The sequence below is a fragment of the Oncorhynchus mykiss genome, chromosome 12, assembly GCF_013265735.2.
Source record: "Oncorhynchus mykiss isolate Arlee chromosome 12, USDA_OmykA_1.1, whole genome shotgun sequence".
Taxonomy (NCBI): Eukaryota; Metazoa; Chordata; class Actinopteri; order Salmoniformes; family Salmonidae; genus Oncorhynchus; species Oncorhynchus mykiss.
In genome coordinates, this window is record NC_048576.1 from 18,025,216 (window position 1) to 18,044,216 (window position 19,001).

Consider the following 19,001-nt stretch of genomic DNA (forward strand, 5'->3'; position numbering starts at 1 on the left):
ATGTAAATATTGACATGTCGTCAACATTGTCATTGGAAACACTAGTGACCTGAAATTTCTGCAATTATGTCCTATAATTTGTTAGATTTTATATCCACAGTCCCATGAAGTCTGGCCGGTGAAATGTCCCACTCACATTATATTGACAGAGTAATCAAACAATTAACCAAATAGTATAATACACGTAGTATAATATATATGTTAATCAATCACTCAGCCAATCATCACCAGTTTGACACTTGACAATCACATGAACATACGTTTTCATATTTGTTACAGTTATGAAATGTTATATGAAACAAAACACTTCCCATCAGAATAGCATTACACATACATAGCCTAACGTTACTGGTGGACAAGGAAAGGGTTTGTATGAAATTACATATTGAAAGCGAAAAAGCTGAGAAGCGCACACACAACTCTGCTGGCGCGGTTATTTGGTGCACGTTCACAGTAAATTAGGACATGGTTTGCAGCTCGATGGCCAGTTTGAGAGGAGGGAGAGCGTGAATTGTGTTGCCTAAATGAGATTAAAAAAGCGGGTGGCTTCTGTTTGTTACAAAAAGGCGTCGTATCGGCACTGACAGCAGTGTGAATATCGGCGCAGAACGACGAGGCCAACTCTCACGCTCAGCTACACCGCGAAATGTTGACGTCTATTCTGGAGATTCTTATCCTACGGATATGTCTTCAACAGTGCGGTTTTGTACACGGTAAGTAGCCTAATTTGAGGGCAAAGGTTTATCGTGGCATATCTCAACGTGACGGTACAACAATGCGTTATGACCATTGCACCTGCCTATATGTTGTCTTTACACAGGAATGAACGCGGTAATGCCTTGCTTTCGTTCAATGAAAATGGTCCAAGACGGACACTCGGGCAGCCTGTTTTGCATAGTGCGCTCACCGTATTTATTATTTCAGCAGTTGCCTATAAACGCCTACGTCTGAGTGAAAGAAACGCTATAATAATTGCGTTTAGCCTTTAGAGGAGTCGGTCATAAATGCAGCCAGGCAAAAGGCCCTCGCCTGTGTTTTGTGTAGCCTACGCCATCGTTTATATGAAAAAGATTGCATACTATTTTTAACTGGTCAGTTTGGGTCATTGGTTTGGTTACAATGAACCTGAAATTGATATGCCTGTGTAGGGCAAGTGTTTATTTGTGAACTTCTCCTCTCCGACATTCGCTCTCAGTACAGGATTGTCCCCCAGTGATTTTATTTATTCCTGAACAAGCTTTCAGTGGGTTGATATGGTGTCTACAACGCTGGGGCGGCGTAGCAAAACTGCATTCTCTGCTGGGGTGGTTACGTCCGTGATTTATTTGGGGGGGTCAAAGATTCGGACATGTTGCAGTATAAGGGAGATCCCACGACGTGAGAAATGTGCATGAGGGCATAGTCTGAGGGATTGTACAGTTGAGATATAAAGTACTGTGGGGGCGCACAAGCAGCTGGGGATACGAAGTACCCTGCGAGAGAGACGGGTTGAGTTTCCTATGCTGAGGCAGTGAAGAGAGCAGATCTCCCAAGGGTGAGTGAGTCCCCCCCCCTAGAGTGGATGAGTTGAATTAAGGTGGATTTTTTGCAATTATGGCCACGGTGATCAACTTCACTGATGGAGCGGAAATCACAGAAGAGGTTGTGGTAGTTGCAGCAGCAGAAAAATATTTGGATGTAAGATTTTAGTACAGAAGATATACAGGAAGTTTAAGGGGTTCGTTCTGTTATCTCAGGCCGGTGGCCTGGTGTAGGGTCGGTCGTTTATGGCCAAAGTGGGATGGGGTGGTGTTTTTTTTGGGATAGTCTATAGGTGCAGGTTTAGATGGTGGTGCAATTTAAGATTTTCCCATTACCCTTTAGTTTTGTGGCAATGTGCTATCCGCACTCCGTCCTGCAAACAGTCTAGTCTGCCAGCGTTCAAAAGACGAAGGCCATGCAGGCCATGCAGACCGAAATGCGTCAGTTGTCAGTTTTTAATATTTCCATTGAACATGCCATACAAATAAAGACATTTTAATTAATTATATTAAGTTCCTTGGTCCTGCTTATTGACAGCTTCTAGTCTACTGCAGTCACACACATAATATTTATTTGGGGATTCCTGTTGGATTGTGGTGAAGGGCAGTTAACTGCTCTGCTATATTACCCTATCCAGGACTTAACCCATTTGAAGTGTTTTCAGAGGTTTGTTATTGACCTTGAAGGGGATAGATTTTTGCCCTAGCCCCTAGTATCTTCTGACTGGGGGAGTTAATTAAGAGCCCCGACACTGATCATTAATACGCATTGCTTGCGGCACGTTTTTGGAAACATAAAGAACATGTCTTTTAATATCAGTCAGAAATTGTATTTATATTACTACACACTAGAGGTCGACCGATTTATGATTTTTCAACACCGATACCTATTATTGGAGGACCAAAAAAGCCGATACCGATTTAATCGGCCGATTTAATTACAACAATACTGAATGAACACTTATTTTAACTTAATATAATACATAAATAAAATCAATTTAGCCTCAAGTAAATAATGAAACATGTTCAATTTGGTTTAAATAATGCAAAGCGAGTGACGTTTGAAACGCTATTAGCGCTAGCTAGCCATTTCACTTCGGTTACACCAGCCTCATCTCGGGAGTTGATAGGCTTGAAGTCATAAACAGCGCTTCTGCCTACCACCGCTCAGTCAGATACTTGTGTGCTCAGTCAGATTATATGCAACGCAGGACATGCTAGATAATATCTAGTAATATCATCAACCATGTGTAGTTAACTAGTGATTATGATTGATTGTTTTTTTTAATAAGATAAGTTGCTAGCTAGCATTAAACTTATCTTGGCTTACTGCATTCGCGTAACAGGCAGTCTCCTTGTGGAGTGCAATGAGAGAGAGGCAGGTCGTTATTGCGTTGGACTAGTTAACTGTAAGGTTGCAAGATTGGATCCCACGAGCTGACAAGGTGAAAATCTGTCGTTCTGCTCCTGAACGAGGCAGAACCCACCGTTCCTAGGCCGTCATTGAAAATAAGAATGTGTTCTTAACTGACTTACCTAGTTAAATAAAGGTATACAAATATATATATTTTTAAAAATCGGCAAATCGGCACCCAAAAATACAGATTTCCGATTGTTATGAAAACTTGAAATCGGCCCTAATTAAATCAGCCATTCCGATTAATCGGTCGACCTCTACTACACACCTATTTATTATATGGTTAGTGTTCACACATGGCCATATCTCCACGTTACATCGCTTGTTTATGGAAGACAAAGGCGGCCACCTGTGCTAATTAGCTATCAAACTGTTACACTGTACCCAAACCGGCCGCACGCCATCGTGCGCAAATTGATAAGCAGGTTGAAATATCAAAACAAACTCTGAACCAATTATATTAATTTGGGGACAGGTCGAAAAGCATTAAACATTTATGGCAATTTAGCTAGCTAGCTTTCAGTTGCTAGCTAATTTGTCCTATTTAGTTAGCTTGCTGTTGCTAGCTAATTTGTCCTGGGATATAAATGTTATTTTACCTGAAATGCACAAGGTCCTCTACTCTGACAATTAATCCACACAAAACGGTCAACCAAATCGTTTTTTTGTCATCTATTCTCCTTCCTGGCTTTTTCTTCTTTGGACTTTATATGGCAATTGGCATCTAACTTTTGTCATGACATTGGCCTGGGGGGTAGGTTTATGACAGTCATAAATACCTCTTCCCCCCTTTTTTCCTCTCTCTACCCTACTGAGGTTACACTTGCAAAACCCTTGGTTAACATAGAGATTCTGGGAACGTCAGAAGGTGGGGGGAAAGGAACTATATTCTGGTAATCCGACCAATGGAACATATGCAGTGGTACTTAATGAATATGATGTCAGTTCGGTTGTCATCTGAGACATTCTCATCAATGATAAGATGACATAAACTCTACAGTGGAAAGTCTACACATCAGAGTTATTGGATTCACATGGAATTGTTGTTCAATTTAAATGTTTGAATATGAAATTGTTTGTGATGGGATGAAATGTGATTTTAGCTTCTAAAATGTGAGATTTGGGTTTTCATAAGATAGGGCTCTACTCAATCAGTGGCCTGCCCCTGTGAAGAGACATGGGCTATAAAACTTTTCAAACACGCCTTTCCTATATAAGCCGTTGACGACAATATAACCATCTGTTCCGAGGATGTAGGACGACGGTCCTATGTCAGAATGGTTCAGATAATAACTACAGAACGAAGCCAACATCAGCGTGAGCTTTGGTTGCGAATGGTATGAACTTTGAACTCTTATTCACTACAGAAGTGATACCTCCTAGCCGTTGAGTTAGCAACAGCAGATGCAACGAGGGTTATGATGCAACGAGACATTCTTCAAAGGACTCAACACGGCCTTCCATCTACCACCAACCTAGCGCAGCTCAGAGTAAATATTTATTGCATTTTCCTTTTCCAAATGGGCGGTAATTTAGAATGCATCAGATACTGTATTTACGATAGCACAGCTTCTCCCTGTGTCCCTCAGTCTTCCTGCTCTTTCACTCAAACCCAGCCCTTTTCCTTTGCATAACAAGCTGTCATATCTGTTCCGCCCGCTAGGGATGTTTTCCTGTATGATGTAATCAAGTTAAGATTTAATTATGTGTATGTGTAATTCTGTGTGATTAGTTAGGTATTTAGTAAATAAACAATTAAACCCAATTTTTGTATTGCTGATTCAAATTGTTAGCCAGCGTTCGTGCAGATAACTAGGAATTTACAACTTTCAGATGAGACTGAATTAAGATGAGGATTAATATTGACTGCGATTGATGTAAAATATTACTAGGTCTTTAAGAGTTTATTTGGAAGATAACAGCTCTATAAATATTATTTTGTGGTGCCCGACTCTTTAGTTAATTACATTTACATGATTAGCTCATTCAGGTGATATTAATTACGGATAAATTATTTTATAGAATAGCATGTCATATCACTTAATCCGGCATAGCCAAAGACACAACACTTTCATTGGTGTATTACTACAACAGACCAAACCGAAGTTCCTTTCTATCACCCACGTGGGTATAACCAATGAGGAGATGGCACGTGGGTATCTGCTTCTATAAACAATGAGGAGATGGGAGACTTGCACAGCGTCACAAATAGAACTGACTTCTATTTTTGCGCTTGGCAATGCAGATGCTCTTTGGTGTGCGTGAGCAGTGTGGGTGAAATGTACGCGAATGGTGTGGTCAGCGTGCGCCCAACTTGTGTGTAAATGTAACTGGGGAGGAAATAGTTCTTCAACTGGAGGCGCACAGCTTCTGGATCTATGCACAACCGCTACAGTAAGTGTATATTTATTTGAAAGATTATTTCTCACCGATGAAAGGGAAGGGGCCTATCCACATGTATTTTGAAAACCGGTTTGAGGGGGCGATGATTAACTTTTCTAAACTTTAAGACTGTTGGATTTGTAGTTCACATGAAGACAAATGTGGGCGAATGTAATTGCTGAAAACCCTACATACGGATAAGGGTTTTTGAGAGCTGATTTTGAACCACAGTGAAAATGACATTTGTTAGTGTCAGCTGAGGGGCTTTTGTTGCGTTTCACACAGATTGTTTAATTTCTTTGTATTGAGTGAGACTGTATGCAAATTAGAGATTGGTTCGTTGACCTAATTAAAATGGAGATATATCAGGTTATATTCTCCCTGTTTATTTTGATAATGAGACCAATGGTGCTCAAAGGCACGTTGTCACCTGGCTGCCACAGAGGGTGGGGCTACAGACAGGAAATTAGTATTGTCATGGACAGACCGATCAAATCTAGGCTTCAACCATTTAGATATGCAAAATGGGATTGATACACATTTTTCAAATGTTTTTTTTATTACTAAAAAAAAAGCAGTCTATGCCTGAAGCATATTTTAATTTCAATATTTGCTCTAGTTTTCATTATGGAAACAGGTTTGTTCAGTATTTAACAATGAATTGAGTCATCTGATTTCACAACATCCATCTGAGACACAACATATTTTCTTGGAGTGTTTCTCAGGCTTACACAATTGCAAACACTTGATGAGAAGCCTACAATTCATGTAAAACTGGTGGTATGAGACAGGTGATCAAAAAAAAATGCCAATAGGATTCAATAGGCCTACTTCAAAGTTTGGTTGGTAGGTGAATCCCCTAACGCACATATGTCAGAGTCAAGGCCCGCGGGCCACATCCGGCCCGCAAGAAGGTTTTTTACGGCCCCTGGGATGATCTTGATTTATTATTAGAACCGGCCCGCAGCAAGCCGGCAGCCCGCAGATCTTTTACACGCACCAATACTACATTTCCCACAATGCAAAGGTGACGCACCGAGCAGTAGGCTGCTTCATTTCAATATTTATTGGCACAGCAGTCGTCAGCATCACAGTAAAATTAACTTTCAGATACCCATCAAAAATGGCAAAACGGAAGGTGGATACTGAGAACCGGGGGTTTCAAACAAGGTGGGAGTCGGAGTATATGTTCACGAAGGTAGCTGGAAAACCTGTGTGTCTTCTGTGTGGAGAAAGTGTGGCGGTACTGAAAGAGTATAATCTGAGACGACATTATGAAACGAAACACGCGGACAAAAACAAGAATATGGACATGGAACAAAGGCTACAAAAGGCCAGTTTTATTTTGGCAGAAGAGATCGCTAAATCAGCCCGGCCATTTACGGAGGGGGATTTCATCAAAAACTGCATGATTAAAGTTTGTGACGAAGTTTGCCCAGAAAAAAGGCAACTCTTTTTAAATGTGAGTCTGAGCAGAAACACCATTGCCGAGAGAGTAGACCAGTTGTCCATCAATCTAAAAGAGCAGCTTGTGAAAAAGGGAAAAGATTTTATTGCATATTCCTTGGCTGTGGATGAGAGCACCGACATTTCTGACATTGCCCAGTTGTCAATTTTCATCCGCGGAGTGGACTCCAACCTAAGCGTGACAGAGGAGTTTTTGGCTTTACGTCCTATGCATGGCACAACTACGGGGCATGATTTGTATGAAGAGGTGTCAAGATGTGTAAATGAGATGGAGCTGCCTTGGGAAAAACTCGTGGGTTTGACAACCGACGGAGCACCTGCGATGTGTGGACACAGGAGCGGACTGGTGGCGAAGATACGGGAAAAGATGCAAGAGGAAAACGCGACAGGTGAGCTGACAGCTTATCATTGTATCATACACCAGGAAGCGTTGTGCGGTAAAGCCTTGAAAATGGAGCATGTAATGAGCATCATCACGCGCACAGTTAACTTTATCAGAGCCAAAGGTTTGAATCACCGCCAGTTCAAGGCATTTCTGACGGAGTTAGAAACGGAGCATGGTGATTTGCCTTATCACACAGAGGTGCGATGGCTAAGCCAGGGAAAGGTGCTTCAAAGATGTTTCGAGCTTCGTGAGGAGATTTGTCTGTTCTTGGACAGCAAAGGGAAAGACACAACACAACTCCGAGACGAAATGTTTCTGTGTGAAATGGCTTTTCTGTGTGACATTACGAGTCATCTGAATGCAATAAACTTGCAGCTGCAGGGTCGGGATCGTGTCATCTCTGATATGTACAGTACAGTGAAGGCATTTAAAACCAAACTGACTCTGTGGGAGACGCAGATGCGGAAAGAAAATTTGAGCCACTTTCCCAGCTGCCAGACCATGAAAGAGAAGCTCTCTACCAGTGCGTTCCCGAGCACACAGTTGGCTGATAAAATAGGTATGCTTGCCGCTGACTTTCGACGCCGATTTGCTGACTTTGAAGCACAAAAAAGCAGGTTGGAACTGCTCGGTAACCCATTTGCTGTTGACGTGGAAAGCTCACCACCAAACCTCCAAATGGAGTTGATTGACCTCCAATGCAATGATGCACTGAGGGCAAAATATGCGGCAGTGGGTGCTGCGGAGTTCGCCCGTTTCCTCCCCGGCACAATGCCCCAGCTGCGCATCCAGGCTGCTCAAACGTTGTCTATGTTTGGCAGCACATACCTGTGTGAACAACTGTTTTCTTTGATGAACCTGAACAAAACATCACACAGAAGTCGACTTACTGCTGAACACCTCCACTCAATTCTGAGGATTTCTTCAGCTCAGAGCCTTACCCCGAACATTGATGAACTTGTGGAAAAGATGGGACACCACCAAGTATCACCCTCAACCTCAAACAAGTGAACATTACTGTGCAATCACATATTTAGAGTTTTTACTCAGTTCATTTGTTTTCACTGCATGTTACTTCTCCTTAAACAAAGTGTTGTTTTTGATTAATAGATTTTTGCACTTTATTTTTTTGTATTTCAATCCAATTATATTTTAAAAATATTTCAGTTGAGTGGATGATAGAAAATTGCTATTATTGTTTTTTCTTTGAAGTAAATTTAGCCCACTTTTGCTAAAATAGAAAATATAGTCTACTGATGGTGCCTTGAATACCGGTTTCTTTCATTTAATGTTCATGTTATGGGGATATTTATATAAAGGAAATTTGTCTTTTGTGTCTGTTGAAAATTAAAGATTACTGACAGAGCCATAAGAAAATATTGCTTTATTTATCTGATCATATTGTAATATATTTGTTAGGTTTTCAGTAGGTTCAATTAGGTTCACTAGACTATATGCGTCATTTAAAAAATTTTCAACGAACATTCGAACAGTCCGGCCCTCGTCTTGTAGCTGATTTTTTTATTTGGCCCTCCGTCCATTTGACTTTGACACCCCTGCCCTAACGTATACTTAACAGAAATATAAACGCAGCATGTAAAGTGTTGGTCCCATGTTTCGTGAGCTGAAATAAAATATCCAATAATTTTTCACATGCACAAAATGCTTTTCTCTCACTTTGTGCACAAATATGATTACATCCTGGTTAGTGAGCATTTCTCCTTTGCCAAGATAATCCATCCACCAGACAGGTGTTGGAATCAAGAAGCTGATTTAAACAGCATGAGCATTACACAGGTGCACCTTGTGCTTGGGACAATAAAAGACAACTCTAAAATGTGTTTTGTCACAACGCAATGCCACAGATGTCTCAAGTTTTGAGGGAGCATGCAATAGGCATGCTGATTGCAGGAACGTCCACTAGAACTGAATTGACTGATTTCCTTATGAACTCTAACTCAGTAAAATCATTCATTGTTGCACTTATTTTTGTTCAGTTATATCCTATTTTTATTAACACTAGGTAAGCACAAACCCGCTGCCCCAGGCTCGCTAGCATGTTCACTTTTTAGTGAAGCAACCTCAGCACAAAATGTGGTGCAGTAGCAGAGACATCTGATGAGTTTACTCCTGGTGAACTTTGCTTGCTCCGTATAACAGATGAGCAATAGTACCTATACAGTTGACAGTTGTATTCACATGATTCAGCCTCATTGTGTGTATGTGTAACCAGTGTGAAATGGCTAGCTAGTTAGCGGTGCATGCTAGTAGCATTTCAATCGGTGACTTCACTCGCTCTAAGCCCTTAGTAGTTTCCCATGTTCTGCAAGGGCAGCGGCTTTATTGGATCGATGGGTAACGATGCTTCGAGGGTGACTGTAGTCAATATTCAGGTCTCTTGGTCAAGCCCAGGTTGGGGCAAGGAAAGCGATGGAAGCAACGCTGTTTACATATGATTATACTAGTCTCCATTCATTTTGTTAAATGGTCCCCCTGCCCCCTCAGGACATGCCTTATTATTCTGGAGATGGTTTGGAGGTCATAGGTTAAGCTCTAATGTAATCCACTCCAGTATCACTGCTGCTGCGCACCGGTCCTTACCTTTAGCCTTGAACTATTACTGGAACTTCAGGAAACAGCAGAGGGAACACCCCCCTATCCACATCGATGGAACAGTAGTGGAGAGGGTAGCAAGTTTTAAGTTCCTCGGCATACACATCACAGACAAACTGAATTGGTCCACTCACACAGACAGCATCGTGAAGAAGGCGCAGCAGCGCCTCTTCAACCTCAGGAGGCTGAAGAAATTTGGTTTGTCACCAAAAGCACTCACAAACTTCTACAGATGCACAATCGAGAGCATCCTGGCGGGCTGTATCACCGCCTGGTACGGCAACTGCTCCGCCCACAACCGTAAGGCTCTCCAGAGGGTAGTGAGGTCTGCACAACGCATCACCGGGGGCAAACTACCTGCCCTCCAGGACACCTACACCACCCGATGTTACAGGAAGGCCATAAAAATCATCAAGGACATCAACCACCCGAGCCACTGCCTGTTCACCCCGCTATCATCCAGAAGGCGAGGTCAGTACAGGTGCATCAAAGCTGGGACCGAGAGACTGAAAAACAGCTTCTATCTTAAGGCCATCAGACTGTTAAACAGCCACCACTAACATTGAGTGGCTGCTGCCAACACACTGACACTGACTCAACCCCAGCCACTTTAAAAATGGGAATTGATGGGAAATGATGTAAATATATCACTAGCCACTTTAAACAATGCTACCTTATATAATGTTACTTACCCTACATTATTCATCTCATATGCTTACGTATATACTGTGCTCTATATCATCGACTGCATCCTTATGTAATACATGTATCACTAGCCACTTTAACTATGCCACTTTGTTTACATACTCACCTCATGTATATACTGTACTCGATACCATCTACTGTATCCTGCCTATGCTGCTCTGTACCATCACTCATTCATATATCCTTATGTACATATTCTTTATCCCCTTACACTGTGTATAAGACAGTAGTTTTGGAATTGTTAGTTAGATTACTTGTTGGTTATTACTGCATTGTCGGAACTAGAAGCACAAGCATTTCGCTACACTCGCATTAACATCTGCTAACCATGTGTATGTGACAAATAAAATTTGATTTGATTTGAAGGTTTTGGCATGAGTGGCATTGAGTAATGCAATCTGTAGACTGTGTAGGCCTGCAGCCATATCAGCGTCTTGTTTGGTAGTACTGCTGAGACTTATGCAAATGTCCACACTGCAAAGACTTTGTTTTATATGATCCTCTTGATTGTTCTTTGGCATTTTACCTCATCTGTTTGCGCCTGATCTGTTGGCTTGTTTAACAATGTCTATCAGAAATGGCACCTTATTTCTTATGTAGTGCCCTACTTTTGACTAGAACTTATGGGGCTCTGTTCAAAACAAGTAATGCACCATTTAGGGAATAGGATGGCATGTCGGACTTATAATATGACCATTGTCCAGGACAATTAGCACTGTCCCAGGCAGACGATTGTGCTGGCGGTGTTGGCCTCCCAGCACGAGGTCTGTTAGTTCCCTGCTGCAGAAGGATCCAATGCTGAGGGGATGATCACTGAGGAGCAGGGGTTATTGGACATGGTCTGGCTGTACTTTCTCCTCTCTGCACTGGCTAGTGGCTTGCTGACGAGTTTCACTGTGGCGGGCTGGTAACAACCCTAAGCAAGTGTACCTTCAGCACAGCGTGTCATCGGTGTTGTCAAATTAACCAATTGACGGTCATTTAGAATTGAACTCTTCTTGGCTGAACGTGTCTGTATATTAATTGCTTTTTTTGTTTTCTGTGCCCTACAAACACCACCCAGGTTCGAGGCCTTTCAATTCAGTGACAAACCAGATGGAACATATTTGCATTCCTTGAGGCCTGGAGACATGTACACTAGTTATGCATGATGATGGTTTTGAGTTATCCAATCTTTAGTTTATTTTTCCTTTCTTCCAGGATCAAAGACAGAATGTGAGCCCAGTCAGTTCCAGTGTGGGAACGGTCGCTGCATCCCGTCTGTCTGGCAGTGTGACGGGGATGAGGACTGCTCGGACGGGAGTGACGAGAACACCTGCGGTGAGGGTGACACACACACACACACACGCTCTCTCTCTCTGTTCCGCAAAATTAAGTCAGATTGGTGACAAATCGGTGACACAGCCTACTGCGTTAGAAAACAAACCTTGCTATTTTTTTTTATTTAACTAGGCAAGTCAGTTAAGAACAAATTCTTAATGACACTGATGGCCTACCCGTTTTATAAGGGATATAATGAATCACCGATAAGTTTTGGGCCACTATTCAGATGTTTAAAGCTGCTACTTTTGTAATGTGAATTATAGATCTGTCATTCTCATTGAAAGCAAGTCTCTAAGAAGTGGTAGATCTGTTCTATGTGCACTATTTCTATGCTTCCAGTTAAGTTTCATTTTTGCGTCTTTTACTTTTGGTTTTGTACATAATCTTCAAACAGGGAGCTGACTGCTTGACGACTGATGCTGCAGACCTAATGGGGCAGAGAACCTTTGGCCCTCAGTCTACTGCTCCGCCAGGCTGACTAGAACTGGAAACAGCGAAAACTAGAACGTCTTAAGGCTCGGAGCCTAGTGCTGATAACTCTGGAACTGAAAGGGAGAAACTGGTTCCATTGAGCCTAGCGGGGCAGGAACCTGATGACCCACCTGGGCTAGGGACTGAGGGCTGACAAATGCTGGAGACAACAGACCTAGTGCAGCTGGAGACCAATGACCTAGTGCTAGGGACTGAGGGCAGACTAGGGCTTGACTAGCAGAGTATCCCAACTGGGAGGAGAGGATGACTCCGCAACCAGAACAGGCTATAACAGGCAGATATGACACCTGTTGAATAGATGGGCCACCTCTGGGTGGTACCTCTGACCCTCTGGCAGATATGACACAGGCTCCAGCTGGGCGGGCCTGGAGCAATGAAGATCTGTTGAATAGATGGGCCACCTCGGGACATAGTGGGTCGTCCCATGGAGGTGGCGAAAACTCAGGCCTGGAGTAGTCTCTCAGGAGAGTAGCCGGGCTGACTCGGGGAGGACCGGCAGTGATGGCGCTCCTGTGACGATGGCGCTCCTGTGACGATGGTTCTAGCCGTGGAGGCCTAGAGTGGTGGTGGTCAGGAGAGTAGTGGCGTCACTAGTGCTCCCGCTGCGTTGACTTAGGCCGGGAGGTCCTAGAGTACGCCCTCTTGATCTCTTGCTGGTAGTCACGCAGGTACTCATATTCTCTCATCAGCTCCCAACTGGTGAGGGTGTGGTCACTCCCTGACCACTGAGGAGGCCTGGAGCAACTCATCTTCCTCAGGGGCATGACGGCTTCGTGTGGGCTGAGGTGGGTAGTGACAGGCGTCTCATACATAACTGGTCTGCATCCTGGGGTGTTTAAACAACTCCTTTTCTGGGTACTCCAACATCTCAACTATAGCAGATCAGAATCTGGTGATACGAAGGACCATGTAAAAAAAAAAAACTATTGGTCGCTAAATCCAGAGAATTGACGGACTATGGGGAGAATTAAAAAATGTAAAATGTTGGTCACTATAGGACCATGTAAAAACGGTCGGCTGTGAATGCCCTCACCCGCTTGGTTCTGGTTTGGTTCTGCCCTTTTTTATACTGCTGTCCAGTTAGAACATGATGTTGAGGCACATCACTACTCTTCATAGTCACCACCACACAGACACAGCTGTATCATTTGAAGATGTTTATGATTTTAGTAATCCAAATGACTTCATCTTATTGAAAAATATGGGTTTATTAATAAAAATAAAAAGGGATAACTTAGGTGCTGGATTTTAGGCCGCAGCAACTGCCACAGGGGGTCCGTTCAGAACACGAGGAAGCAGTAGTTCCAGTTCACGGATTTAATGAAGATCCACATGGATTTAATGAAGATCCACACAGATTTAATGAAGATCCACACACATACACCACTCTCTGATACTAATTGTGTGGTATGTAGCTGCACGCACAATAATATCAGAAAGAAAAGTAATTTATTTTAAGGAGGTAAAATAAGCAGGAGAGAAACAGATTGATCATAAGAATGGAAACTACAGACTGCCTGAGGTCTTGCCTGGTCGGGTTTTACCCTAAATCCCGGATAAGAAGGCTGCTTATTGGCTAATAAATTGATGATTGCCGTTAATTTATTCCACTCGGAAAACCAAAAGAAAGTTAGGGAAAGGAGGTAGATGAGCTGGCTGTTTTTACTCTTATTGTTGTGGTCATTTCGATGCACGCACAACATTCAGACATTCATGTTACTGTCGACAATAGAAAGTCCTCTCACTTCGGATGATGACAACTCTGACCTGAGTGGGCGGGTGCAGTGCCCAGATGCGCATTTCCAAGCACTCTGACTGTTTGGGAATGGCAGGGGTATGATTGGTGAGGGATAATATAGGTAGACTGAGCAGCCAAACTAAAGGGACTTAAGGAAAACTGAAGGGACTATGAGGGGAAGTTGGGCAGAGAGGAGCAGGATGGCCTTTTTTACACTCATTGAGCTACAAGTAATTTTGCATGCTGAACACCCCAAGGCATTGTCAGTAGCCTAGTCTGTTCCAGATCTTTCACATCTTTGCGGCAAATGCTAAAATGGCTTGCACGATATTAGGCTTTATTAGTTGAGTGACAACCTATGTTATCGTTATCTATGCACCGTTTAATTTTTTTACTACTGGAGTAAAAACGAATCTGGCTATACCTGCTGAATGGGGCTAACAATGGATTCACCATCCGCAATAATTTTAAATGTTTTTCTTTGTGTGTGTGTGTGTGTGTGTGTGTGTATATATGGTCATTTGTTGATATACATGTTAAAGTCTCTTTTCATGAGGACAGAAAACAAGCTCTTGGTAAACCTGCCAAACATCAACCATTCGATTTTGGGAGGGGGGGTGAGATCATGTTCTTATTTAAAGCAAGTCTAAGAAATGGTAGATCTGTTCTTTGTGCGCTATTTCTACGCTTCCCCTAAATTTCATTTTTGCATCTTTTACTTTCTGTTTTGTACACCAGCTGAAAATACAATCATTTTGGTTATGTAAAATATATTTCAGACTTCGTTTCATAATGACTGCTTGTTTTGTCACAAACCGAAATTAGGCAAACTATTTGAATTTTAGCAGCCAGGAAATGGCGTGATTTCTTCATAGTGAACCTTTTAAAATGTGTGTGATTGTAATTTCAGAACCAAAGTGAGTGGACTTAAAAAATATGGGCTACATTGCCTCCCTAATCTGACAGTGGTAGCACAGAACAATTTGGTGGTAGATGCTTAGTTTCCCTTATGGTACAGCTCAAGTGCCTACATACATACATACATACATACATACATACATACATACATACATACATACATACATACATACTCCAAAGCCATACATCATTCACACACACACACACACACACACACGTCAGCTCCGACAGATCCAGCTCGTGAGCTCTATCTGCAGTAGAGTTTTAAATATGTATGCGTTTATGCAACAAATAATATCGATTCGTTCTCTAATCAAACCGATTCATTTCAAACTCAAACATATTGTTTGTTACTGTATCATATCGGAGCTCATGTATCTAGATGCGTATTGAAGGGGAAAGATGCACATCCCTACTTAACTGGGTCCCGTTGGTGTTGTGACTGAATCCAGCAGGGCTAACATGACCTGGTGCGAGTGGCAGCGCTTATGGAGAGCTGAAAATGGCAGTGACAGAGACGTGCAAACGAGCCCCCATCTGGGCAAACAGTGTTTCTCCTTGAATCTCTGTCATATCTGGGTCATGGTGGATGAGACGGCGGGAAAGGAGGGGTTGGCATAGAAAGGGATGTGTGGTGCGGTCTCTCAATTAAAGCTGTGCTTACATAAGTCTGTGTAGGGCTATAACGAATTTGTTTGTTTTAGCGCGATGTGCCAAATGCATATATCACAAGAAGCTAGGTTTTTATTTTTTGTTTTCATGCGCGTCCTGTCTTTTGAATCTCGTCTCCTTCGCGTATCTGCTATGTGCACGCCCCTACCCACTCGCACACACACCAAGCCCCTACCCACTCTCGCACACACACCAAGCCCCTACCCACTCGCGCACACACACCAAGCCCCTACCCACTCGCGCACACACACCAAGCCCCTACCCACTCGCGCACACACACCAAGCCCCTACCCACTCGCGCACACACACCAAGCCCCTACCCACTCGCGCGCACACACCAAGCCCCTACCCACTCGCGCGCACACACAAGCCCCTACCCACTCGCGCGCACACACCAAGCCCCTACCCACTCGCGCGCACACACCAAGCCCCTACCCACTCGCGCGCACACACCAAGCCCCTACCCACTCGCGCGCACACACCAAGCCCCTACCCACTCGCGCGCACACACCAAGCCCCTACCCACTCGCGCGCACACACCAAGCCCCTACCCACTCGCGCGCACACACCAAGCCCCTACCCACTCGCGCGCACACACCAAGCCCCTACCCACTCGCGCGCACACACCAAGCCCCTACCCACTCGCGCGCACACACCAAGCCCCTACCCACTCGCGCGCACACACCAAGCCCCTACCCACTCGCGCGCACACACCAAGCCCCTACCCACTCGCGCGCACACACCAAGCCCCTACCCACTCGCGCGCACACACCAAGCCCCTACCCACTCGCGCGCACACACCAAGCCCCTACCCACTCGCGCGCACACACCAAGCCCCTACCCACTCGCGCGCACACAGACGCCGCGCCCCTGCCGCTCACAACAAAAACGAAAGATAACGTCTTCCTCTGACAAGAAGCAGTTTAAAACTTGCTATTTGAGGTTTGGTCCAACAGAATCGATCAAATGGAAACCCTTAGACATTATTTTACTGTAATAGGCGAGGATTTAACCTTTCTAACGATACCAGTTTTATGTACCAACTCTCAATGTAGAACAAGGCAGACCTTATTAAAATAAGAGTATCCACGAACATGTGGAAAATGAATGCTCCGTTTCTGTCACAATTATCATTGCGGTACTGCTAGCATCATTTTACCCACAGATTATGTGCTAGCTGTCTAGTCTGTTTTATATAAATGTGCAATGACCATAAAAAATACTTATTTATATGAGGAATTGGCAACTCGTTTTCATTCTGAGAAAGAAGCATTTTATCCCGGTAGGCCACTTCAATATCTATGTTTAAACAGTTGGACAGGAGGGTTCATCCAAAACTTTTAAACTGTTCTACCTTGTTAGCAAGAAAATAGATACAGTTGTCGAGTCTTGAAATATAACAATTGGCTACTCTCTAGCACGTGGGAGTGAGACCTGTGTCCATGTTCTGTGATTCCTGCTACAAGAAGTTGGCCAATACAAGTGGATGTGATTGGTTTTGGTTAAAAACAAGAATGGCGTAGACAAACCTGAAAGCCAGATCAGGGATTATTGCAAAAAAAGCAGGTTAAACTATTTCTATAAAATAATTACATTATTAGTGGGTTTTATGGTTGTGGAAGCCTAGAAATAATGTACAAGCCCTGAATTCATTAGATTATCTGTTTTGAAATGCAGTGTATTGACTTTTTAAAAATTGTGCAAAAAATCTTAATTAGATAACGTAAAACGTGTGTATCTTGAATTGTTCATAAATTAGAATAAAAAATATTTGATGCTATATTGTCCAGCCTTACCTTTTGGATTTCTATATGGATTTACTTGCCCTTTTGTTTTTGCTCTCGCTCTCTCTGCGCGCCCATGGCTCCCTCGACCTACTGTATAAATTGCCCCAACAACCACACAGAGCGCTTCCCTGGTAACATTAATGCTGATGGGACTCTGCCATTCTAGCCATAGGGAGGAATAGCCTATGAGGAGGCACTTGAACACAGTGGACATGAAGCTAGTTTTAGGGCTTCCGAGTGGCGCAGCGGTCTATGGCACTGCAGTCCCTGGTTCGAATCCAGGCTGCATCACATCCGGCTGTGATTGGGAGTCCCATAGGGCCAAGTTTACTTCGATATGAGGGTTATTATATCAATATCTGTGCATAAAGGTGTTTCCATTGCAATTTCTCACAATTAATTTTACAGACCCAAAAAGATCCCACCATGTCGAACAAACTAATTCTGTCGGCATTTATAAAATTGGAACGAAACTTCCTGTTTCCATCACAGCTGTCGTAATTAAATGTTTATACGGTATGACTTTACACAACCGTGGATGGAAAAGTGGTTACAGACTAGGATTTAAAGGGCACATTGTGAATCATTATATTGGATTAGTCTGGATCTGTATGACTTGGCTCTTATTTGTGGTATTTTGGTTGGCGGGCAGCCAACGGGAGCACATTTTTGGCCTCACTCTGAAACACACTGGCTTCACCTACTGTCAGCTTCCCATTTTGATTCCTAAGCTAGCATACTGTATCATTCTAACACACTCTTCCTCTATGCCTTTGCAGTTCGGAAGACCTGTGCAGAGGTGGACTTTGTCTGTCGTAATGGCCAATGCGTCCCCAAGAGATGGCACTGCGACGGAGAGCCAGACTGTGAGGATGGGTCTGACGAGCGTGTGGAAGTGTGCCGTAAGTCATGTGGATCCAGCCCCAGATAGGAATATGTTGTTCATTCATATTCAGTAGTTTGTTAGATTAAGAATTGTATACAGTATAAGACAGTTTTCAACTCATTGCCCTCACTTTTCATGAGTCAAGTTAAATTTCTTCAATTATATTTAGCCTCTGTCTATGGATGGATGGGGGGGGGGGGGGGGGGGTGTGAGCGAGAGAGAGAATATATCACCGTTTACCAGACCTAAATATTGTGGAATTGAGGAACTCTTAATTCTTCAGGATTTTCTTTCGTTTTCATAAAGCAGTTGGCTTTGAGCAATCCCCTCCTGAAAGTGCAGTTGGTTAGATGAGAATATTTTCCAAAGTAGCATGTTGGTTCATCTGCCATCATACATTAGACTGTCTGAGCCCTGTCTGATGTTCAATGGTGTAAAAATACTTTAAAGTCCTACTTAAGTAGTTTTTATGGGTATCTGTACTTTACTATTAATATTTTTGACTACTTTTACATCACTACACTCCTTAAGAAAATATTATGCTTTTTACTCCATATGTTTTCTTGACACCCAAAAATACTTGTTACATTTTCAATGCTTAGCAGGACAGGAGAATAGTCAAATTCACGCACTTATCATCCAAATATTCCTGGTCATCCCTACTGCTTCTGATCTGGTGGACTCACTAAACACACA

General features: G+C 43.1%; 1 protein-coding gene across 5 annotated transcripts in view; it reads left to right on the forward strand.

Annotated features, from left to right (window-relative positions):
• Positions 1–373: 373 nt before the first annotated feature.
• LOC100136065 (vitellogenin receptor) overlaps positions 374–19,001 on the forward strand; it is a 36,455-nt gene continuing 17,827 nt past the window's right edge. Inside the window, exons 1-3 of one of the 5 annotated variants that reach the window (XM_036936672.1) lie at positions 374–713; positions 11,690–11,809; positions 18,199–18,321. In XM_036936672.1, the coding sequence (XP_036792567.1) occupies positions 647–713; positions 11,690–11,809; positions 18,199–18,321 (310 nt within the window). In that variant the 5' untranslated portion in view covers positions 374–646. 5 annotated transcript variants of the gene reach the window in all.